Source organism: Psammomys obesus, unplaced genomic scaffold (assembly GCF_907164565.1).
Source record: "Psammomys obesus unplaced genomic scaffold, mPsaObe1.curated_primary_1811, whole genome shotgun sequence".
NCBI lineage: Eukaryota > Metazoa > Chordata > Mammalia > Rodentia > Muridae > Psammomys > Psammomys obesus.
In genome coordinates this window covers 1,383,266-1,408,894 of record NW_026591816.1, presented here as the reverse complement: position 1 = coordinate 1,408,894, position 25,629 = coordinate 1,383,266, and the positions used below count along the sequence as shown (strand labels likewise).

At 45.5% G+C, this 25,629-nt stretch overlaps 1 protein-coding gene across 3 annotated transcripts in view; it reads left to right on the top strand.

Annotated features, from left to right (window-relative positions):
* Srgap1 (SLIT-ROBO Rho GTPase activating protein 1) overlaps positions 1 to 24,425 on the top strand; it is a 260,889-nt gene extending 236,464 nt beyond the window's left edge. For all 3 annotated transcript variants that reach the window (XM_055611990.1, XM_055611989.1, XM_055611991.1), the window contains 6 exons: positions 598 to 822; positions 4,635 to 4,714; positions 10,147 to 10,327; positions 12,395 to 12,529; positions 12,672 to 13,011; positions 19,731 to 24,425. In XM_055611990.1, the coding sequence (XP_055467965.1) occupies positions 598 to 822; positions 4,635 to 4,714; positions 10,147 to 10,327; positions 12,395 to 12,529; positions 12,672 to 13,011; positions 19,731 to 20,105 (1,336 nt within the window). In that variant the 3' untranslated portion in view covers positions 20,106 to 24,425. The remainder of the gene's footprint in view (positions 1 to 597; positions 823 to 4,634; positions 4,715 to 10,146; positions 10,328 to 12,394; positions 12,530 to 12,671; positions 13,012 to 19,730) is intronic.
* The last annotated feature ends 1,204 nt before the right edge of the window (positions 24,426 to 25,629 follow it).

Here is a 25,629-nt window from a genome sequence, read left to right as displayed (position 1 = left end):
GGTGTTGGATCAGCCAGCTCTGGGTGGGATGGAATATCATTTTTTTTTCTCTAATGATTAAAAAAAAAAAACAAAACAAAAGTGTTTAATCCATGTTTTCAAAATCTGAGGTAAGGATACTGGAGAGATGGCTCAGTGGTCAAGAGTGTGCACTTGAACTCACTTGCATAGGATGTGAGCTCTGACCTCAGTGCCCACGTCGGATGGCTCAGAACCACCTGAAACTCTAGCCCCAAGGGGACCTGACACCCCTTCTGCTCTCCACAGGGCCCCTGCACTCTCATGTACACGCACGCGTGCACATACACACATTAACAGTTTGTTATTTTTGTTGTTTTAGTAAAATAAATTTAAAATATGGCCAGTGGTAGCACATGCTTTTAATCCCAGCACTGTGGAGGCAGCCGGATCCCTGTGAGTTCGAGGCCAGCCTGGTCTACAGAGTGAGTTCTAGGACAGCCAGGGCTACACAGAGAAACTCAATCTCAAAAAAAAAAAAAAAAAAAAAAAAAAAAAAAAAAAAAAAACAAGAACAAAAAGCCAAAATATGAGGTATCCTATTAAGCACCTTCATTTCTCCCTTGCTTCCTTTTACAGTCTTTCCCAGTACAGTGATGAAAACATGATGGACCCTTACAATTTGGCCATTTGCTTTGGCCCAACACTGATGCCCGTTCCAGAGATACAGGACCAAGTGTCTTGCCAGGCGCATGTGAACGAGATTGTAAAGACCATCATCATCCATCATGAATCTATTTTCCCAGATGCTAAAGAACTGGACGGCCCCGTGTATGAGAAATGTATGGCTGGAGGCGACTACTGGTGAGTCCAGGAGCAGAGCCCTCCCGCTCAGGCTCACATAGCCACTGGCAGTTACAACAGGGAATTGTCTGGGGCTGAGGGAAAAGGACTTGCTGCCAGAGCAGGGGGCCACTGAGTTCACATCCCCAGCACCCAGTAAAGGCCAGTACAACAGTGTGTGTCTGTAACTCCAGTGCAGAGGCAGGAGGGCACTAGGAGCTCACTGGCCACCCAGCCTCTCCAAACACTGAGCTCCAGGTTCAGTGAAAGAGCCTCTGTTTCAAAAGTTAAGGGAGGGAACAATAGAGGAAGACATTGGTCTCAGGCTCTGGCTTTTATATGCATGCACATGAACAAGTACATTAGCATATACATGCATACACACTCAGGAAGGGAGGGAGGGAGGGAGGGAAAGAAAGGAAGGAAGGGAGGGAGGGAGGGAGAGAGGAAGGAAGAACTGCCCACAAGCTACTAATTTTAATTTTTACAAAGGAAAGAAAGAAAAGTACCAGGAGCATTTATGTTAGTAGAACCGTGCGATCTGTGGCCATGAGGGTTTTAGTAAGGAAGCACCCTGTTAGCCTGCTCTTCTCTAGATAACTCTGGGCCTCTGTAAAGAATGAGGGTTTCCCTTTAAGGGCTTGTTTTGCATGGTGGTGCACCGGCCAGCCAGTCCATGTAGTGAGTTCCAGGACAGCCAGAGCTAGAAAGAGTGAGCTAGAGAGAAAGAGAAAGAGATTTTAATTTTACTACTATTCTAAACCAAGAAAAGATAACTAACCAAATTAACGGACTTCCTTCTCATCCTTGGCTTTTATTTGGGTCTGGGTTTTGGTTTTTTAATGCTGGGGATCAAATACCTTGTGTGTGCCTGGCAAATACTCTACCACTGATCTGTGTGTCCCTAGCCTAATCTCATAGGTTTATCTCTGATAAGTACCTTTACATTTTCTTTTTATAGAAGCACTGTCAATCAAATATACGTTCTCATTATTTATTTTGATTTTCACTCTGACCAATAAGTATTATAGTAGTATGGGTCATTGTGAGCAAATTTATATTAATATGTTTTGAGACTAAAAAAAAAAAAAAAATGTTAACATGGTACCACTTCCCAGGCAAGCACATAGTGAGAGTGGAGTCAACTGGGTAACCCTAGGAGACAGAACTCTTCATGTCTGTGCTTGTTATTTGGTATTTGATATGTGTGTTTCAGCCATTTTCCTATCAATCATAAATAACAAAAGAAGTCTCAAATCCTTGAGGCCCTCTGTTGTGCCAGCTAGTCAGGGCACTTATTAATCAGTGATTTATTGTGCATGAATACTCTTCAAAATAAGTTAAGAGAGGCCAGTGAGTGCACCCAAAGATTAGTATTTAGTATTATTTAATAGTAACAGCCCAGCACCTTAGTGTGTTTTCCGTTGCTGTGACTGAATAGCACAAACTGGGTAAATTTAGAAAGAAGAGAACTCCTCACAGTTACAGGGGCTGGAAGGTCTCGTATGGAGGCCTCCAGGGAGGACCTTCCTGCTCCATAACAAGGCACAAGGCATCCGATGGGGAGAAGAGAAACAGGTCACTCTCTGTCGTCCCTTGGTCCCAGCAGCACACATCGTCAACATGGGGATTTGGGGATTCTAATTCCAACATGTGAATGCTGAGGAACCCAGGGAAACCATAACACCAGGGACAGCTTACACAGAGCGTGTGAGTCTGCCCAGCCTCCGTCTTCCAGAGGCAGCTTCTGAAGGGGACACACTGACGTCCTTTATTCTCTGCTGTTCTCAGGAGACCCCCGAGTCCCATTCACAGGACCAAATAGATGTGGAACAAGTACTGATGAGATTTTTAAAAATAACTTCTTTCCCCCAATTAAGTCATATACAGTGTGGCGGTGCAGAAAACTGAGTGTTGTAATTTCCAAACGTGCTGCTTTCAGAATTAGGAGCCAAGCATGCTGTATTGCAGCTCTGTGCTGTAGCGGCCATGTTACAGACGAAATTCAATTCTGCAGTATTGACTTGAATATGTCTGTGACAGGCACCAACTAAAGCCTTCCGCTGGGAAAGTAAGAGAGTAAACTCAGTCATGCTGAGACACATAACTTCATTTCACAGTCATATTTACTTTGAATAACTTCATTTCACAGTCACATTTCTTTGGGGCCAGTGTCGGAGCTATCCTCAGCACTCCCCCCAAACACAGGACTATGTGAGCAAGATCTGCTGCCGTCTTTGTTGTAGCAAAGACAACGTAGGCAGTGGTGGCACACTCCTTTAATCGCAGCTCCTGGAGGCAGAGCCAGGTAGATCTCTGTCTTCCAGGCCAGCCTGGTCTGCATAGTGAGTTCCAGGCCAGCCAGGGCTACACAGAGAAACCTGGCTTTAAAAACAAAAAACCAAAACCAAAAAAAGCACAACCAAAAAGACAAAGTATGTAGGTAATTGGTGAGTGTATGGATTTGATCTCAGAGCATTGTGTTGCTGATGTTACAGCCAGCAGCATGAACTCAAGAATGTTGTTTACAGTGTTTCCATGGGAACCTGTGTGTGTGATTGGGGGGGTGTGGTGTGGGCATGTGTGTCTGTGGGGGTGTGTTATATGTGTATGAGAAGGACACTAGGTCTTAGTATAAATCACCTCCACCATATTCCTTGGATACAAGGTCTCTCGCTGACCTGGAGCTGGGCCTGCAGCCAGCAAGCCCTGTCTACCCTCCTGTCACTGGGGTTGCAGGAGCACACAGCCATGGCCTGGCTTGTTGGGTGGGGTACTCGGGGTTCAAACTTGGGCTCTGACACTTGTGCACTGAGCCATCTCCCCAGTCCAGCGTCACTCTTTTTAAACAGAGTTACCCTGGTCCCCCAATATGGCTCTACAAATGGGTTTTTAGAGTAATATCAGGTTGGAATTTGTGGCCAAGACCTTCTGTTAGCAAACATCTGAAGGCCTGTAGTAGTGGTGATAATGTTGTTAAAGTTGGGAAATGAGCATGATAGAAATCATGATTCCCGTACAGAGATGAAATAAATGCAAGTCAAGAGATGATAGAAAAGATACTACAGTCACCTCACAGAGGTCAGGGACTTCTCAACTTACATGTGGATAAAAATGGTGAATTGAACTTACGAAGACTTCCATCCGTAGAGCGATACTCAAGCTGTTCTACGTGCGGTCAGCTAATTCACATTCATTTGTAATGCTACTGGTTTCCTGTAAAAAACCTGTCTTAGTAGGACTGTAAATGATGAATGCATACATACTCATGCGCGCACACGTTTGTATATGCATACATGTGCATCTACACATGTACATGACACACACATGCGATGCACATATGTGTACAGAAACAAAAAAATTTAGTTACTTTTCCTGTTGGTAGCGGGTAGAAGGGTTCATTCTGCCTTGCAGTTCCAGACCACACCAGCCATCGGGAGGCGGAGGAAGATGGATGCCTGTGCTCAGCTAGCTTCCTCCGTTCACTCCGTTCAGGCCCCCACAGTCAGGGTCCTGTCAGGAAGGACCCACTGTCAGGGTGGCTCTTCCCACTTGAACTAAGCTAATTGGGGAGCTCACAGGCGTGCCGAGAGGCTCCTAGGTTAGTCAAGAGCTCGCCAGATTCCATGCGGACCGTTACAGCAACCCTCATACATACACATGCCCAAGTGCATCTCCACAGAAGCAGATAATTAAAGGAGGCCCTGGCGCTCTGCGGCCGGACCACCCGGGAGTGGCTGCACTGGACGGCTCATGGGCTTCCTTGCTGTAGTAATGGCTGGATCGGAAAACAGCACCCTGGTTTCATGTGCACCTCCATTTTCACCCAACAGCGACAGCCCGTACAGTGAGCACGGCACCCTGGAGGAAGTGGACCAAGACGCAGGCACAGAGCCCCACACCAGTGAAGATGGTAAGGCCCGGGCTTGCGCCACTGCGCGTTGCTTTTGTTTTTGTCCTAACAGCAGAGTTCCCGGGCGTCTCCTATTTGGTTTCGTGTGTTTCGGGTGGTGTCTCTCTTTTCTTGTGTTGTATATAGGAACTGGGTATATATGCTTTAGAAAGGCCTTCTCTGATGGAGGCTTAACTTGTGCTTGTTTTAAAGCAGGCGAGTTTATCAATCTTGCTTTCATGTTTTTTTTCCCCCACCCTTGATCAGCTCTAAGAAATCCTGCTGAACCTGAGAGGATGGAGCTTGTCTTCCTGTTTCCTGTCCTTGCCCTACCTCTTCCCCCCAACAGATCCCCCTCCTCACCCGCTTGAAGTGCACCATACACTTTGCTGTGACCATGGTCTGACACTGCATCCCGGATGTCTCGAGCATGTCCCCTTTGCCTGAGTGAAACTGCATTCCTACTGACTGGTAGCTCCCTCCTTCCCCACCTCCCAGGCCTTAGCAACCTCCGTACCCATTGGCTCTATGAATTTGACTATTTGAAGCTCTTGATGTAAGCCGAGCCATGCAGGTCTGCCCACGTTGTTCCACAGTGGAGCACTTCCTCCCTTTAAAAAGTCTGGACAGCATTCCTCAAATGTATGTTTCATGCTTTCTTTACCCATCCACGTTCCTCTGGGAACTGTTTCCATATCTTCCCTTGTGACTGCTGCTGCATAGACCATCCCTGGGAGTTCCTCTTGGTGATTTCGATTTCAATTCTTTTGGATAAGAGTGTGAATTCTAGACCATATAATCTCTCTATTTTAATTTTTAGGACCCCTTTCCATTTCATAGTGCCTGTACCATTTGCATATCCAGCTTTGCATATGGTGTTCAAAGGTCCTTTCTTCTCCAGATCCTTAGCACCTGTTGTCTCTGTCAGGCAGCTGTCCTCTCACCATAGAGAGGTATCTCACTGTGGTTTTGGTTTTCATGTCCTTGGTGATAATGATGCTAGCCTTTTGCCATGTCTGCTGTGGTCCTCTATTCTCTTTTAAATCCTTCAGCATTTGGTTTTTCACATAGTTCTTATTCTTATGGAGGTTATGATATGAGGTAAGAGTCATTTGTTTTTTTTTCCTGTGTAAACACATAGCTGTCACACCTGATGCCTTAGTAAAAATTTTTAAAAGCTGGGATTTTAGCAGATGGGTAATTTTGATGTTTCATGTCTAGTGTCAATTATCTTCTAAGAAAGAAAGAAAAGGATTTTTCTTGTATTCTTTCTTATTGAAAACAATTATTCTCATACAATGTACTCTGATCATGGTTTCCCCTCCCCCATTTTCCCTCCCTGTGCCTCTCCTCCCCACTCGTTCAATTCCATGCCTTCTTTCTCTCTCTTCAGAAGACAAACAGGCAGATAAAGAATAAAGCAAAACAACAAAAAAGCCAAAGCATGAGAAACACACACACACACACATAAAACCCATCAAGACACAAAATTGGAAGCCATAACATACAAACTAAAGACCAGAAATGCAACATGAGATGGTAAAAAGCCTCCAGAAGAGCCGTTAAGTTTGTTTTGTGGTCATCTCCTGCTGCAGCTGGCCCTTAGTGTGGTTTATATACCCAATGAGACACCATTGGAGAAAACTACATTTTCCTTTGCAAGTGCTTGTCAACTGAAGATAGCTTCTTGATTTGGAGGCTTGTGTCTCCGTCCCCTCTCAGCACTGAGACCCTACCTGGCTTGGACCTGTGCATGCTGCCACAGTCTCTGTGAGTCGTGTGTGTCAGTCCTGGTGTGTCCTCCATCCCTTCTGGCTCTTAGAGTCTTTCTGCCTCCTTTTCTGCTTAGTTTATTGAGCCCTGACAGGAGGGATTTGATGGAGACATCCCATTTAGGACTGAGTGTTCCATGGTCTCTCGCTCTCTGCGTGTTGTCTGTTCCCATCTCCTGCAGGAGGTAGCTTCTCTGACGCTGCTCCATGGGTACAGCAGAATGTCATTGGGAGTCGTTTTGCCAATACTTTCCTTAAGCAGAACAGTATTTGGTTTCCTAAATCCATGGCCTGTCTCGTCTCAGATTCTGGGCCACCAGAGTTTTTGTCAGACATGAGCTCCATTTCACTGAGTGGGTCATAAACCTTGTGTTCTTTTTTAAATTAAAGTTATATTTTCTGGGCTTAAAGGATATTCTTTAAAGTAATAGCTCATATTTCTACGTGATGTTTCTGAAAATGTTTGAGGCCTCTACCTCTGACACCATCACTTTTGGTTTTTGTCCTGGTCCCTATGTTTCTCTCTCTGGTTCATTCCTTCCCCCTCACTGGCCTTCTTCAATGTAGGCAAAGCCCAAACAGCTCTCTTCCCACATACCAGTTCCAACTTCATGCCACCTGTCAAATGTCTACCCCTTGACTCTAAGAGAGAATGTTTGTTTAATACTCGACACTCTAAATCTCACTCTGATTTGATCATGGCCACCCCTTTGGCTGGAAATAAAATCATTGCTCTAAAAGGACAGGTTCTCACTGCAGCCAACCTTCAAAGTTCTGTAGCTAAATCAAAAAGTCGGTCGCCATTTTAACTGTCAGATATTGCATTCTTATCTCTATCATGGTATCACTACAGAGATGAACTTCTGTTTTTCAAGAGGGGCTGTCCCAGAATAAAACTCACCTCTGCAAGGAGGGTGGATGACAAACCTAGAAGGAAGCATATTAGGGATGATAAAGTCCCCAAGAGAAGCTACAACACTATTACATCATATTAAATTATAAGAGTGAGCGTAGGACCTGTTAGCACCAGGCCATTCTGGCAGCCACTCTGCTGAGTCCGCTTTTCCTTTGCACAGTTATCAGAGCCGTGCAGAAGCACTCAGTAATCATGTTACACCCTTGCCATTATTGGTATTGATGTCAGCAGTAGCAACATTCTAAGAAGTTCTGCAGGACCCTAAAGGACCAAAACACTCTCTATGTGAAAAAGCCATGGCGCCCCATGCCCTGAGATTGATTTGCCATGCAATGCCCAGACTAAGATGTCTGTAAATAGCTTTATTGATTGACACTGGACTGTGAAATGGCTCCCAGGAGAGCACAAAGAGTCAGAATAATGAAGTTGCTGAAAATTACTTGTTGATATACTAGGATTACCACTAAAATGGTCATCCTTGCATAACGGGCCCCCCTATTCAGTAGATTTAGTCAGTCTGATAATCCTAGTGCCTGTGTGACAGTCACAGAGGTCATGATTCTGAAATTGTGTGTATATGTAACACATATGTTGTTCTAGATAGCGTTTGGCCAGCATTAACGTCATCATCTTGCATGCCCTAAAGAGCAGTGATGAATCTCTTTCCCTTTGTCCTCCACACATTGTGCATAGATTATATGTCATGTCCTCTGATGACACACTTATATTGTTAATTTAAAAATGAAGAGCTAAGGGTATGTTGGCTCAGGGTTCACAAGCCCAATGTCATGAAGTTGTTTTAATAAATTAGCCTGTCTTCACTCTGTGAGCGTGTTTGTTTCTATCTGCCAAGGAAAACTGAAGTACAGATTTTGGTATCACATCATCTCAGATCAAGAAGGATTGATTCATTCTCTGGAAATTTAGAACAAAGGGTCATTATATTTAAATGGAAAGTTCTCTCCTCTCTTCTATAAATATTTACTGGTACGCTCACTTGCATTGTAATAATGAACTGTGATTTGAGCAGTATGCTGTTGGCTTTTCTCATCACCCTGACAGAATTGGAGAGGTTTGTCCTGACGTGTAGTTCAGGGGATATGGTCTGTCATGGATGGGGAAGACATGGAGGCAGACATTGTGACAGCGTGAGTGACGGTCTGGTTATCTGGCATTCAAGAGGCAGAGATTGGGCTGGAACCTGGCCTACGTATAACTCCCTAGCCCTGCCCCCACAGGTACATGTCTGCCAGGAAGGCCCCATATTCAAAAGGTTCTGTAGTGTCCCCAAACAGTGCCAGCCAGCTATGGGTCAGCCATTAGGATCATGAGCCATTCGAGGACATTTCACAATCCACCAAAGGATTACATACCATCTAAAAGACTTGCACAGTCGTTCTCAAAGCTCGTACGCCTTTTCCCATGTAGGTTCTGGGGTTACAGCTGGACATGGTGGCCCAACACTTCCCGGACACTGCCTACCAGCAGAAAGTTGCTGCAGTTTTCATTGCCTTGAACTGTGTGCCGAGATTCACACAAGCCCTTCGCACACAGGTTTTCAGTGCGTGCTGCTTCTGCTTTACACGCCCCAGAGAAGTTTCAGTTTGCCAAGTGGAAGAGAAGCCTAGCTTTCTTCTTCCAAATCTTCTCTCTCACACTGTCCCTAAGTGTCACAGATGCCGCAGTGAACACCAGGAAAAGTGAACTCTCAAGTGAGTGGGTTTCAAATAGGAAGCCATCTCCTGCAGGGCTGAGAGACAGGGTGTACTCACCATGCTGCCTGCAGAGTCTAGAATATTTTGAAACTAACACACACCCAGGTTGCAGCAAATGAAGTATCATTCATTGTACAGTTATTTCTAAAAACATATGCTCCTCACACTGTTCGTTTCTGTTTATTTTTCATTAGCTGTCCACTCAGCTCTGTTGGACAGCAGGAACGAGAATGAGGGGCTGGCGGTCAAGGAGGAGAAAGGCCTTGAATGGAGGACATTCCTGCACTAGGTTCAAATCACGAAGCTCCCTGCGAGGCTGTGTGAATAGAGCTGTGGTCTGCAATCTTTTGAGTTCTGACTTTTTGTATAGCCAATCCTAGTCTCTCCCATCAATTATTTCTTGATCCCTAGAAAATAGTTTCTAAGTCTGGTCTTTTACTTTGAGTAGAGGGCAGTCTAACATAAATGTTTCATAATTAAATCTAAAAATTTTATGAAGTGAAATTTTCCCCGAGTTTTGATGTTAACATTGAGATTTCATACCAAAAATCAAAAAAAGCCCATGAGGAGCATAAATGTATTCCAGTAGCATTTCTCACGATGGTTTTATGTATTTTGTAAAGCTAATAACACGTGTTTTCTGGAATTGTGGGTTTTTTTCTGTTATAAATGGCACTAACATGTTGCAACCACAGTCCATCAACGTCAGAAAAAGATTAGAGCAACGTGGCGGATATTAGAACCGAGGAGATGTTTTTACATCATACTGCAAAGGCAACATCTTTTTATTACACTGTCATTGTATCCACTAAGAGGTTGAGGAAATGAAAATCTAATGCTCAGGTTTTCTTTGCCTAAGAAACGGATGACAGCTGGAGGCACCCCCCCCCCCCCCCCCCCCCGATCAAAACTGCCCCTTAGGGCCTCCTGTGATGGTTTGCCTGTTTCCCCATTCAACCTGTTTCTAAAGCCCCACGCTGGCCTTTCAAAGAATGCGCCATGGCTTCCCCAAATCCTCATCCCTCTGCGTTTTCTGTTGTTTTTCTGTAGAGTGTGAGCCAATCGAAGCAATAGCCAAGTTTGACTACGTGGGGCGGTCAGCTAGAGAGCTGTCCTTCAAGAAGGGCGCGTCCCTGCTGCTGTACCACCGCGCCTCGGAGGACTGGTGGGAAGGCAGACACAACGGGGTCGATGGGCTCGTGCCTCATCAGTACATTGTGGTGCAAGATGTGTGAGTAGCTGGACCCCTCAGTGGCCCCAGAGAGACTTCGCCGCAGGAGCGGGCGGAGCGGTCCGGGGGGAGGGCTGGGAAGCCAGCCCAGGGTCTTGTATAAGCATGGGTTCAGTTTCTGATCTGCGCGCGGCCCATTAGGCCCTGATTGGAGTCTTAAATTGACTTGGGGGTTGGGGGGACCAAACTGCACAGACAGTTTTTCACTTTCCTGGTGAGTTTAATGGTAAAAAAGTAAATCACTGTATTTACTTTATTTGGAAGATTTCTCTTGTCCTTGAAAATCCACTCAATCGGCAGTGTGTTAGGAAAGGTGCCTAAAGAAATCGAGACGGGACTGAACAGTTGGTAGATTAGCAAGCGCAAAAAGCCAGGGCGTCCACATCCAGCGGGCAGCACGCAGGCCCGCGCTGGGGGTGCCTGCCATCATCCCAGCATTCTGGAAGGAGAAGCTTGAGGCTCAAGAGTTCGAGGCTGTCCTTGGCTACACAGTGAATTCACGGCCTGCCTGGGATAAATGCGACCCTGTCTCATTAAAAAAAAAAAAAAAAGTAAAAATTCCAGACTACACTGCATGCTGGTTGCTGACAGTTCAGAACCAAACGGGTTCAAGGAGAGACATCTTCTGACAGTGCCTCAGAACAATAACCTCTGCAGAAAGTTAGCACAGCCAGGGTGACTCCCAAAATAGCCGATTTTTCTTCTGATGTCTGGCTCTTTCAATCCCCAGTCCCCAAGAGGGAGGAGACAGGCTTAGAATTGAAGGGAGTCAACTCAGGGCTTTTGTTCACGCAGCCTCAGTTTCACCAATGAGAAAGCTCTAAATTTCTCAGAAATATTTAAGGATGTGAGAAGATGTTGGAGTAAGTAAAAGAAACAGCTTACAAAACAATAGATGCGGCAGAGTATACAATTCATTACCAACTTTAAGAAGCTTCCCAAGGAAATGAGAGACACACCATATAAACTGAAAAGAAGTACTTAGTGATGTACATAGCTTTAGAATAATAAAGTGTGTATATGACCATTAAAGATGTGTACATGTGTAGACGTGAAGGTGTGTATATCTAAACGACTAAACAGAGGACCATTTATCAGTAATGTAAATACCGTATATATGCGCGCACACACACACACACACACACACACACACACACACACACTCATACACATTCTAGACGCAGAAGCAAAATAGTGACCTAACCACAGTTGCCTCTTGTTTAGTGAAGTTTTTGTTATTTTCAAAACAGGGTTTCACTATGAGCTCTGGCTGTCCTGAAACTACATAGGCCAGGCTGGCCTCAAACTCCCAGAGATCCACCTGCCCCCGCCTCCCAAGCACTGGAATTGAAGGCAGGCACCAGCATACTTGACTGGTGTAGTATGTTATAGATGATTATTATTTTACTCTTTTTTATTTTTATTAATTACAGTTTATTCACTTTGTATGCCCCCTGTACCTCCCTCCCTTTTCCCCTCCCTATCTCACCCTCCCTCTTCCCTACCCAAGTCCCTCTTCCAGTCCACTAAAAAGGGAGGTCCTCCTCCCCTTCCCTCTGACCCTAGTCCATCAGTTCTCATCAGGAGTGGCTGCATTTTCTTCTGTGGCCTGGTAAGGCTGCTCCCCCCTCAGGGGGAGGTGATCAGTTCAGTATCCAAGTGGTCTCCATAGTAATAGGGACAGGGACTGTCTCTGACATGAACTGATTGGACTGCTATTTTACGCTTTTGTATTCCCAACTTTCTTGTAGCAAAATTATATTATGTTTAGAATGACTATCGACTTTAGGGTGCTGAGGAGGTAAGGATTAAGAGCAAATGCATTCATGCAGAGGACTTGAGTTTGGTTCCTAGAACAGGTTTAGTAGCTCACAAACACCTGTACTTCCAGCTGTAGGGGAGAGGATGCCCTCTTGTGGCCTCCAAAGCATCTGTACTCATATGCACAGACACACACATACACACATAATTAATAACCCTACATAACAAGGACAGCTATATTAATAAAAGACTCACATACATGCCATCCCAGCCAGAGACTCTCACTCCTGCTTCCCATCATTTCAGGGACGATACCTTTTCAGACACCCTGAGCCAAAAAGCTGACAGTGAAGCCAGCAGCGGGCCAGTCACCGAAGACAAGTCCTCATCCAAGGACATGAACTCCCCAACTGACCGCCATTCTGATAGCTATTTAGCTAGGTGAGTGGCCTGTGATCATCAGCTCCTGACCGCCCCTTCTCTGGGGACTATGAGTAGCCATCGCACACTCAGCCTTAAAGTGTTATCTAGTGTCAAAAGCTCCTCTTTTTTCTTTTCTTTTTTTCCTTCTGTAACTTTCTAGACAAAGGAAAAGAGGAGAACCGCCCCCTCCAGGAAGACGTCCTGGCAGGACCAGCGATGGTCATTGTCCTCTTCACCCACCACATGCTCTGTCTAATTCCTCAATTGACCTGGGATCCCCAAACCTAGCCAGTCACCCCAGGGGCCTGCTGCAGAATCGTGGCCTCAATAATGACAGCCCTGAGAGGCGACGCCGGCCCGGCCATGGCAGCCTGACCAACATCAGCCGGCATGACTCCCTCAAGAAGATTGACAGCCCTCCCATCAGGAGGTCAACATCATCAGGGCAGTACTCCGGCTTCAACGACCACAAGCCACTGGACCCAGAAACGATTGCTCAGGTATAATGCTTCTAACTGAATATTGTAATGTAAGTGCTTGGCTGTGGTAAAGGCAACAGGAAAGATTTAAAATATGCAAACTGTATTTTCATACAGAAATTACTAGAGAAAGAAAAGGAGACACATTCACTATCTAATCTAAAGCTTGGCCATGAACCTCTGTTGATGGTCCATTTGTTACTGGAAGGGGCCCAGCTTATTAGATTCGCACTGATTTAAACAGATGTGGCCGAAATGTAGGAGCCAGGACACTCACACTCATCATTGGTGAATAGCCAGGAAAATATTGAAAAAGAACAGGGAAGGGCCTGCTAGCAGGGCACAGCACACCCTAAAGCTCCCAAAATGGACCACTGGCGACAACAGGATGGAAAGCTCAAGAACGAGGTGAGTCAGTAGGACGGAAGGTGACATTTTCAAGGCAGCAACTGACAGAGCAGTCAGTGAGTCATGTAATCAATGATCATTAGCCGTTTAAAGAACTGTAATGCTGGCTCCTATGGACCAGCATAGTGCTGTGTCTTCCCTTCCCAACACAGACTACATAGAGGCACCGTGTAGTTTATCTCTAATGATCAGAACTGACAAGACAGAAGTAAGACAGTATGAGGGAGTTCGCCCATTCTACCATTTGGCCCTCTGGTTCAGAAGATGTCTTCTTGATAGCCAGCAACAGACAAAGTGGGTAGATTGGCGCTGGGCGTGAGGAATCTCAGCCATCTCCCAGCTGTTCCTGAAGCTTTAAAACTCCCTGTGGTTCAAAAGCAGAAGGGATAAGTAACAAGAAAATGGGCTGAAAGAAAGAAAGAAAAGAACAAAACCCCAAAACACCCAAAGAATCCTTAGTATGACCCATTCCCAAACTATTTGACTGACCTAATGATAAGGAATTTTGGATGATAAATCAGGTTATTTGAATAGTTTAATGTGTTTGAAAGTAATTAAATGAATTTTAAGTATAGAGCAATTTCTCAACAAAAAGGCTTTTGACCTTTGAGTTTTTCTTTTTAGAGGGTTATGCAAGGCCCAGTGAGACCTATTTAGAACCCGCTCCACTTGATTGTAGCTGAGTGTTATGGTTTGAGAAACTCCTAACATCATTGCTGTAATAAGCAGGTGAAATGTGATTTGATTGAGAGACAGACCTGGGAGCTTCAGGGCAAAAAGACATAATAAACTGTTTAACCATTTTGTTGCCAGAACCAGGAAATCTTTTTATCGTAAATCATAAAAGCAAAAGTCAACAAACCAGCTAGCTTCTTTACATCCTGTCTGCAGCAAATCATTGTTTTTGTTTGGTTTTTATTTTTATGTTTAACAGTAAAGGACATCCACGTGAAAGTAATTGTTTGGAAAGTAGTACGTCACCCACAAGATGGCTTCCAGCTTTGTCCTTTTCCTAGCCTTCCACCTCCAGCCTTCAAAGAATCACAGGAGGACAAATGAGCACGTCGTAGTGATAGTCACGCAGAAATGTGCAAGTGCTTTTATTAAGTAAATCAGGGCGATCCTTGAAGTAGACTGAGGTGGAAAAGTGGGTCGTGGGTTTTGGTTCATTCTTTAGTGGATACCGTGACGTGATATCATGGCTTTGCTTTCTCACTGAGAAAATGCTTGTTGAGCATGGACTAGACTGTGGCCTGTGACAGCCGCTGCTGATGAGCTGGCTAAAGACAGCTGCTTTCTAAGTTGCTGGCAATACAGTGGGGAGGAGGACCAGGACAGCAGTCACTGCGTGAGGGGTCAGAATTATGGTCCAGGAGCACAGAAGACGTCCTGGGGATGAAGAGAGGAATCATTTCAGACAAAGCAGGTCCTTCACCCCATCTCAGCACTGCCTGTTTTGAGCTTCTGGCTTTAAAAAGAAAAAAAAAATCATAGATTTTGCTGTTTTAACCATTTTTGAGAAATGGTTCAGTAAAGAATATTTCCATCCTCATGAAAGAGCTCTCCACAGTGATACTTTCTGCACGTTGAGTGACAATGCCCAAGTCCTCCTTCCTGCAGCTCTGGCAGCCACCACCCCACCTTTTGCTTCTGTGAATTTCACCACCTCACACCTCTGAGGTGTAGAATCGTAATACAATATGGATAGTTCTGTGACATATTATTCCACATGGCAAAGGTCCTCAAACTGTGCACACACTGTCCCATTTGCCAAGATTCCTTTCAATTCTGAATGGTACTACATATATGTTATATATATAATTATATATGGAGAGAGCATGCATTGTCTTTATCGACTACTCAATGATACACACTTTTCCATTTGAAATAAAATTTTATAATTTTTTATCTGAACTGGATTAATAATATATATTTAATTTAAATAACATTAAGTGACAAATATAAGGAAATCAGTATTTTAAAAAAATTAAATGCATTTCAATATTAATTCTCTTTTGTTGATATAACAAATTTACATATTTATAGGATTAAATATAATAATTTGATATATGTATGCAATATGTAGTTAGTTATCAAATCATCATTACAGCCTCCTTAGATACTTTCCCTCTTCATGTTTAGTTCTTCATAAACTATGTAATTCTGAACTGTAATTGCCCTACTGGGCTGTAAAACACTAGAACTTGTTCCTGTGAATGTTAGCTAATGACTATGCAAAAGATGAAGTGAAATATTTTTATACTCGCCTGTAGAATCCCCATCAGTTCTGTGATTTAAAGTGCATTGGCATGGCAGTATTAATTTAATTAACTCACATACTCGGTGAAAGATGTTCCTACCAGTGCTGTCATTTTTCTCAAAGGATGGACAGCTCTCACTCACAGTGTTCCAGTCAAAGAGTGATTCACAAAATGATAGCCCTAGAGGACTTAACACCATGCAAAAAGTATTTCATGTCTTTATATTGTCAACCAAAATGACAACCAAAGACATTCTTCAGAGAAGAATGGTGCTTATTTGGGAATGACAGAGCATTGCTTGAGAACGTGTTGCTATAGAAGACAGAAGTGGAGACACAGCAACATCTTAAAGGTGAAATGAAGAGGAGGATTGCATTACTATGAAAGAACAGTCCTCGGCTACAGGGTCTAATAAATGACAAGGCTGGCATTCATCCAAGGCTGAACAGACAGATGTCCTTACAGAAGCATTTTCTGTGCAAGAGTGTAGTAATCTTTGTCAAGGCTATAGATCTGGCAGGGTTTTTTGTACACAGTTTTGCTTTTGTGTGTGTGTGAATCAGGCACACATGCATAAGATCCCTTCCTTTCCAACCTTGCATTTACTTATTTAAGCATGACAAATGTGTTTTCATTTTGATCCTCAGTTTTTTTCATAATATGAGAAAGAAGGCAAAATAGTTACTTGATGCCTGTCCCCCTCCCCCCCCCCAAAGGGGTAGAGTAGCCATGATAAGGAATGGACAGCTGTAATCTGTCCAATTGGAACGACTAAGGAAAAGTGCTGACATAGTCCTCAGGGCAGTGGCATGAGCCCTGTGGATTTTTAGGTCTAAAGCCGAGATAGCACCATAGAGAGGAAAGTGAGGCACACTGCCTCTCCTCCTCTGCCTTAGTGTTTCTGTTGCTGAGATGAGACACCCTCAGCACAAGCATCTTGGCAGGGAGGGGGTTTATTTCATGTGACAGCTTGTGGCCCAGCATTCCGGGGAGCCAGGGCAGAGTCAAGGAGACATGCTGCTTTACCAGCTTGCTCCTCATGGCCTGCTCAGCCTGCTCTCTTACACTGTCCAGGACCACCTGCCAGGGGTCCACCACCCGCAGCGGACTGGGCCCTCCCCCGTCAATTATTGATGTAATTGATGTAAAAGAAAATGTAACACAGGCTTGCCCACAGGCCAGTCCAGTGGAGGCAGTTTCTCAGCTGAGGCTCCTTCTTCCAGAACTGCTCAAGCCTGTTGCAAGTTGACATAAAAACTAGCCAGCAATTAGCCTGCCTCCTCCTCGTAACAGATTCAGAGCTGAGACGGACTTCTCATGGGAGAAGCTAAGTTGATCTGAGGAGTCCCCGTTGCCACTGCAGATGACTGCATGGGAGAGCCCAGTAGTCCTACAGGCCGCAGCACAGCTGGGAAAGGTCACAGAGGTGTGCTGCTACAGAACAGTAGCATGTAGCCACAGTGACCCAGGCTGCTGTGACATAGCTCCCCCCTTCTTAGAACCGGACCCTCATTGGAGTGTTTTCTCTAACGCCTAGTGACCACACAGTAAGTGCCTCCTTTCCTATGTCTCTGCAGCCATCTACCATACTCGCCTGACTTGCTATGGCACCATAACCATGGCTGCTCAGAGCCTAGCCCAGCAGCCAAGATCTCAGCTTTCAAATTCATGTTGAGCTTCCACACCCAGGTAGCAAGGGAGGTTGTCCAGAAGGCCAGCTGGCAAACAGTGGCAGCATACCAAATGTGTGTGTACTGGTCCCAGGAGGCATTTAGGCAGTAGTCTGATGTCCCCATTAGTCTACTCCACCACAGCCATAGATCTGCTACACTAGGCCACAACCATCAGGCACAGTCCAAGAGCCACACCCAAGAGCCAGGTGGCAGCCCTGCTACCAAAAGGCCAGGCAGACAGCTACAGCCCAGGGGTGCCTGCATACGCCCATGCCATTCCAACAATAAATCAGGTAGTGGCTCCACCCCCAGCAAAGCTGTCATACCACTGCAGCCACAAACAGCTGCATCCTAGAGCAATGATGCCATCGTAGACATCACTGACAAGGTTTATAGATGAAGTACCCGACGCTCGCATTAGTGAGTTCATCTAGAATCAGGGGCAACAACACACCTAACCAAAGCCCTACCTCCCATCCACAGGTTAGCCCCATCCACAGGTGTCAGCCCCATCCATAGCTCTTGGACCTCCATCCACAGCTGTTAGGCCCATCCACAAATGTTAAGCCTCTCTGGAAAGAATACATAACACATTTATTTGAAAATATGAATATTTCACCGGATGGAAAACTATCCACAAAGGAACCAATTAAATATGAAGAGGATGGGATCACAACAACACTTGCTAGCAGACCCCAAAGAAAAGGAAAGGTACAGGCTTGAAAACAAGCTCAGGATAATGACCACAACAGAACTGAGAACACGGGAATACAAACAACTTGAAGAAATCACAAAGGCCTTTCCTAACCTAAACGATAAAAATCAACAAAGAGATAGAAATCATGAAACAAAACAGAAACAAAAATCTTACACCTGAAGAATTCAGTAAGTGGAATTAACAAAAGAAAAGTAAGAAAGAAAAAGAATATAATTGAGAGCCACAGAATGACTTCCAGGAACTCAAGATGGGGCTTCTTCTGAATGAGCCTGGACAAAGCAAACAAAACAGTAAAAATCAGCGAAATCTCATGAGACTTCTTGGATACAATTAAGTGGATAAATACTCAATCGTGGGAATTCCAAAAGGAAGACTCATGGGAAAAGGTGCAGAAACCACACTAAGAAGAGATGACAACTTCCCCAATTTTGAGAGAAGTGCAGAAGTCCAAGGCTGTGAAGTTCAAAGTTCCCTGATTAGACTCACCAGCAAGATGGTCTTCTCCAATGAGCACCCCATCAGGGATCAAAAATGAGTAAATAAAACACAAAGAGAATTGTAAGAATAGCAAGAGAATAAAGTAAAATCCCTTATGAGGAATCCAAAACAAATGCAGGTTTCTCCGCAGAACCATGGAGACCACTATATCTTAAACACTGAAAGAAAAAACAGAAACAAAGACTTGCAGAAAAGCCACACCTCAGAATGAACAGGAAGCTCATCCCTGCTAGCCCTGCCATGGAAGGGTCCCCTGGTGGGGGAGGCTTTGGGAGTTGGGCCTAGTAGTGAAAAGGAAACAACTCCCCAGTTCTGAGAACATGGGAAAATATGGTGTTCATAGCGTAAAGGCCAGGAGAGTCCAGGCTGGTTTGGAGGCAGGACAGGTGAGAGGCTCAGGTTCTAGTGTCCCGTAATTGGTAATGTTTGATATTAAACGTTCAAATATTATTAATTAGAAAATTTGGATATCCCCAACACAAAGAAGTAATGAGCACGTGCGGCAGTGGAGATACAGCGTGACCTAATGGCCATTACAGGCACATACATGCGTGCATGTGACACATATGTACAATTTTCTAACTAAATGCTTCCACATTTTAACAGCTACATTCTGGTAATTATAGACAGGGTTTTCACCGTTGTCTATATCGCAAGAGGACTCGGGGAGAAGGCTCAGTCAGTTGGTAAAGTTTTTGCTGCACCACCATGAGCTGGTGCGTTCCACTCTCAGAACCCACTTTAAAAATCAGGGCGCGGTGGTATGCGTGTGTAAACCCAGCCCTGGAGAGGCAGCGGCAGGCAGCGGCAGGCCCCGGCTAGCCAGCCAGCCTAGCTTAAATCGGTGAGTTCCAAGCCAGGAGACAGTCACATCTCAAAACAAAAGAGACAGTACCTGAGGTTGACCTCGGGGTTACACGTGCCAAGCGCACATCTGCACACACACTCGCTCCCACGTGAGCACACACACACACAAGGATGAATTCTGATCACTACCATGCAAGACAGAGAGAATGCAGTAGGTTGCCTAGTGTCAATGGCAATTGCTTCTAAGACTCCCGGTCATTTGGAATCAAGCCAGGTGCCCAAGGCTTTTTGGACTCTGTGGGCAGGCTCTAACGTCCATGCTCTTCGCTTTCTAGAACTACCCGACTACCCTCCTTTCTCTTTTCTCTCCACTAGGATATCGAGGAGACCATGAACACGGCCCTAAACGAGCTCCGCGAACTGGAGAGACAGAGCACGGCCAAGCACACCCCGGACGTGGTGCTGGACACCTTGGAGCAAGTGAAGAACGCCCCCGCCCCTGCCACGGCCACGGAACCGCTCAGCCCGTTGCACGGGGTCGCTCCCAGGAGCTCGGAGCCTCAGATTCGCCGGAGCACCAGCTCCTCCAGCGACACAATGAGTACTTTCAAGCCGCTGCTGGCTCCCAGGATGGGCGTGCAGCTGAAGCCCCCAGCCCTTCGGCCAAAGCCTGCTGTCCTTCCAAAAACAAACCCCACTGTAGGGCCCGCACCTTCCCAGGGCCCCGCAGACAAGTCTTGCACGATGTAAACAAACAAACAAAACAAACCAAGGCCGTGGGGGGAGGGGTCTGAGGGCGAAAATGGAGTAGTGACGAGAGTCCGTGATCCGTGCTGTTCCCTTAGTCTTGCGCTTATAACTGGAGATCTTTTGGCTTTTTCTATGTTGTCGAATGTCTGGGACCAGCTAAATTAACAGGGGCATTTGTATTTTGTAATTTTTTTTTAATAACTGGACACGTCATTTTAAAGACAGTAGAAACACGCAGACTTACTTGAAAACTCCAATGCTGCACCCCTTGTACCTAAGGCAACACCTCACCCCTCCCCACCCCCCAGACGGCATATGTTCAGATTCACTTTCGCCCCGGGGAGCATCCTGGAAGCAGGAGAACCCGAGTCCCGGGTCTCACTGGAGTGTCACCAGCCATGGTCTTGTGGGAAGAGCACTCATTGTCCAGGAACTGACAGCAAGCACCCTTGACTCCACCCGGAGTGGGGCGCAGCAGCTGTTGGAGGTCACGGAGGGAGCCTCCTCCAGTGGGGCTTGTAGTCCCTGGCTTGAAGGGGTTCCCTGATGGCCCCTTCCATGAAAGTCATTTCCCTGGACGCAGAGAGTAGAAGCTCGGGTACTGCTTGAACTGAACCTGGAAAAGGCCAGGGAACATGTCCAAGGCTGTTGACGGCCTCCCTCCAAGAACGTGAGCAAGCCCTGAAGAAGGCCAGGTCCACCCCTACACACAAAGACCAGAGCAGCCGAATTTTCAGTACTTTCTGGTTACACCGAAAACTCCTGAACACTTGTTGAATAACTGCCTAAGAACTATTTCCACCTTCCCCTAACCCCAGTGTTCTCCTTTATGGCAATGGAAAAAACAAAGAGGAGAGGAATCCTTGCCTCACTGATGGTGTGACTAAGGCCTGGGTTCCTTTATGCTGCAGCAGCCCAGTGATCCCAAGCCAGAAACCCCGGCTCTGCCCCTCACATCTCCCTCTGAGCCAAGCCAGATCTGGCTACCAAGGGCGGGAGGTGACCTGTGGTGCCAGGATAGTTTCTTCCCAGTTTTGTACCTCAGAATCGTGACTTCTGTTCTTGTCCTGTTCATATTTGCTTTTTGGATTTTGCATTGTATTCTGCACAGAGCTCCTACGGTCAAATGGGCTCAGCTAAGGGACATCCTTCCCTGGCATTTTAGCACACAGCCATTTTTCTTTATCATGTAGTTATGGTATTTTTCTTCTATCGTAAAAACAAAAAAGATGGTAGATTTGTGTGTTTGGTTCTGGGGACTGAACTGGAGGCCTCTTGCATGCTAAGCATACAGTCTACCACGGAGCTGTATATCCCGTCTGTTACCCCTGAGATCATTCAGAACACAAGTGTTCTTCCTGAGGTACAGATCACCATCTGCATAGGAGCAGCAGCAGCAGCAGCAGCTGTCAGCATCTGCATGATCCTAACTTCCTGATGAAGCGAATGGATGGCTCAAAACAAAGCCCTTAGGACCCACCTTAATTACCTTCTAGGTTTAATTTCAAACTGGCAGCCGGTTGCCTAAGATTAGCCATCGCCAATGATAATTCACGCAGAAACAAACCAAGATCCGTACTAAAGTCAAGGTCATGACCGATCCCTACCTCAGTTTGCCGGTCTAACCGTTCTGTTGCAGAGAAAACTATTGATGGGATATTCCCTTTCAAAGCTGCGCTCCTCGTTCCACAAATGTACTGAAGACATACTCCCCACTCCCAGGAACGTCGGGTGTGCTAAGGTTTTAAACCCCAAATTTTCACAACTCTTCTTTTTGGCCATTTTGAAAAAGAAACCATAGAGACCCGGCCAGGACAGCGCTTTGACTGATGCCGACCGCTGCTTTCCTTGGAAGTTTATTGTCTCCTAAATGAACCCGCCACTTATTAGAAAACTATAACGTTCCTTAAAACCGTTTTTTCTTCTTTGGTGGAAGATGCCAATGAAGGCAGAAGGAGCTAGCAACCTTTGGGGTTTGTTTGTAAATGCCTTTCTTAAGCGTTTAGTTTTGCAGATCTTCTTCCTCTACGATGCCTGCACACACAGCTCTCTGGCAGTCCCCCACCCCACCTTTGCTGCTATCTTTTGTGCATCCATCCATGTCTTTCTGCACCCTATATCATGACTCTACTGCCTTGAATGACCAAGAACATGCTTTTGTAGATGCCAGGGCCTCAGAGCTGGGCCTCTTCCTCCAGGAAATGGCACTTAGTAGACTCCCATCCCTCCTTTCTTTTCTCCATCTTCTCTCTTGTAGTCCTGTTTTCATTTCTGGACTTACTTTTGTCTCTCAAACAAAGATTATAGCCTCCAGCAAAAAGCACTTGCCTATCCTTTCTTTGCTTAGGGATGGGTCAACAGTTTTATGTTTTCCCTTCTGACATCACCACCCGTGCACAGGATAGTTTAAGATGAGCCGTTCCCCTGCACAAAGGATCATGAATGCTGTCAGTAAAGCTCACTAAAAGCTGTAGCCGCTGAAAAGGGTCACCCCGCAAGGACCTGGCTTAAGTCACAGGTGTAGCACAGTGGGAAGGCACAAGGAAAGGAAGGAAGCGAACCCCAAGGGGCTCAGTGCCCTCCCCCACCTCCAGACCTTAGCGATTATTTGGTAAGAAAGTTGTGGTCCACAGCAATAACTGACTCCACATACACAAAATATTCATAGCCAGTAGAACCCTGGGTTTGTGTCCATAGAACCCTAAGGGAGATTTGGAAAGCCCTTTGATGTGAGTTGAGGTTTTGATTGCCAGCTGCTTACTGCACATTCTCTGATGAGTGTCACATAAACTTTCGAACAGTTGAGACACCGTGTAAAGCTCAAGCACTTGCTGCATGTGAACATCACTGTCCAACAGTTTTACTTGCATTCACACAACATAATCCAACTAAGGTGCCCCGTGAGCCAGCCATACAATAATTCATAGTGAGGGCCCACTATGCTATTACCACACTCATGAGTCATTATCAGCGGAGGATGAACTCCCGAGGGCCAGACTTCTCCTTTAAGTTTTCTGTCTCTATACATTTACCATTCCCAAAGTGGCTTTATAATTAAAAGGGGAAAGAAGATGGGTTGGTGGTGCTGGTCTTAGCATTTAGGATTGCTCAGCCTCTGACGTCCACAAGCTGAAGGAACCATGACATGAAATCCAACAGTAAAGAGGCTGTGAGCCCACTGAGTGCTCAGATTTCGATTATTTACTCCTGACCATAGCAGAAAAGACCTGAAATGCAAGAAATGCATTTTGGACGCCATTTCTCTGTTCTCTGCCACTCTGAGACACAGAGAGCCTAGACCTGAAGGCTCTACCCATGTGCAAACAGACTGCCCCTACTTCAAGTCATCCACTGAGCTGAGAGCCCCCTCAAGCTCCAGCACAGGCTTGCAGCAGGATGACTTTGGCACAGATATTCACACCAGAAGTTGAGCTGTCACTCATCCTAGTACACTTAAAAAAAAAAAAAAAGTCTCAGTGGTATAATCAAAATGGGTACCTGTATCTTTAAATTACATAGGGAATTTTGTATGTTTAAATCCTTGTACTGGGTTCCAGAATGCTTATCTTAGAAACTAGTATAAGAAAAATATGTAAACTGTGCATCTGTGAATGCCGCTACATAGAGCATTCATCTAAGTTCTCCGTGTGTAGTGTGACGGTTATTGTAGCTATTTCAAGCGTAGGAGGTGCTGTGGGGCAGGGGAGCCTGCTCTTTCCCCGCATTCTTAACGGTAACTCCTGCCCACATCACGAAGCCAGTGTTCCCCTTCCCTGTCAGTTCGGTCAGTCGCAGCACCGGTAGCTTCCTGCTTGTGACAGTTACCTAATCGTGTCGGTGTACATCAGTCGTATGTACATGTGAAGTGCCTTCCTATCTTAGAAGAGTCTAGCCTTGCTCTCGTACCATGCCCATGCCGCCCCGCCCACTTCCGTCCACCACGCTCCCACGCCCACCTCCCCGTGCCTCCGTGCTCAGTTGTGTGCGTCTCGTTACCTTCATAGATGTGACTGTGCCTTTATCAACCGACAGTGGCCCCCTGCCATCCATCCCGTCCTTCCCATGATGCCCCGTTCACACTGCCTCCTGCCGTCCTTCCCCATTCTCCACTGGCTCTCCAGTACATCCCCTCTTCTCTGCGATGAGAAAAGGGGTGCTGTTACAGTCCTGGAAGAAGAGAGAACATTTCGTTAATCTGTTATGACAATGCACTTTTCTGTATAGTACTGTACATTTTTGGCATGTACCATTACAGGCTTCGGTATACAGTTGGATTTGTTCTTGAAGGTGTAGCTTTATAATAAATATGGTAGTTCTGGCCACCTTTGTCTGCTTTCAAACCGCTGTGACTCTGTAGCCTCTGTCTCTTTCTGTTTCACTGTTTCCCTAGAGAGCTGGGTTGCATTAAAGAATGTGAAAATTTAACCTTTTTATTTTACTTTGTTTGAGACAGGGCCTCTCAATGCGGCCCTGGCCATCCTGTAACTCATTATGTAGACCAGGCTGGCCTCAACTCAGAAAGATCCACCTGCATCTGCCGGGATTAAAGGCAAGCTCTACCATGCCTAGCTCCTATTTTTTTTTTTAAATATGTTTCATGTCAATTTTGTTCATGCATTAGAAAGTGAGGCCTCGTACACACAGTCTTATCCAAAGAGCTGCAGTTTTTCAGAGCCGTGCTTGGGGACACAGACTCCTCCCCATAGGAAGACCTGTCAAGCTAACCTTTATTTCATTGTACTGTACGGAAGTAGGAATCTCAGCAATGACTCTGTTTAGATTTGCCCATTTATCAACATTTTAATTTCAAACATAATCGCCAGCCCTCCAGGTCAAATTGAATCAGTCTTGGGCCAGACTGAAAACTGTCAAGTGTGGTGCTTTTCAAAATGCCGTATCAATCAAAATTCATTTCAATTGAAATATAAAATATGTACAGAAAAAAAAATGTGCCAATCATCAGTGTAATGGTTTTTTGCAAAGAAACACTGGGGCTGAGGCGTAGTTTGGTGGACACTGGACTCACTGTCGGCTTCAACCACGCTGCTGCTGGCTGCCTTTCTTCAGTGCCCACTTTCCTCACAGAGGTTAGTCTTTCAGGCCACTTACCAGAACTAATTTCCAAGTGACACTGGGAGACTGTTCAGTCGGTAACCCACGCTGACATGCCTGTACTCACTGATACTATACCTTAAGTAGTTGGGATATCTGAGAGGAAAATTTTCCCACGTTTGATTTGAAAGTATTTAAAAGATCCTGAAAAGCCTGGAACTATGGCAGATTCCATTCCAGGGGTCTTGTGTCCATATTCGTTTTGTTGGTTTGGGTTTGCATTTCTTTGTGTCGCCCTTTTAAGTCAGGCTGGCCTTGAACTTGTGATTGTGCCTCGGCCTTCTACTTGCTAGAGGTGACCCGCCACACCTGTCTCTTCTATCCCTGCTTAGAGTTCAGAAAATGACTTTGATGAATAAGCACCGTGAAGTTCCTCCGTCCCTCCGTAGTCTTTAGCTCTGAGTAGCCGACT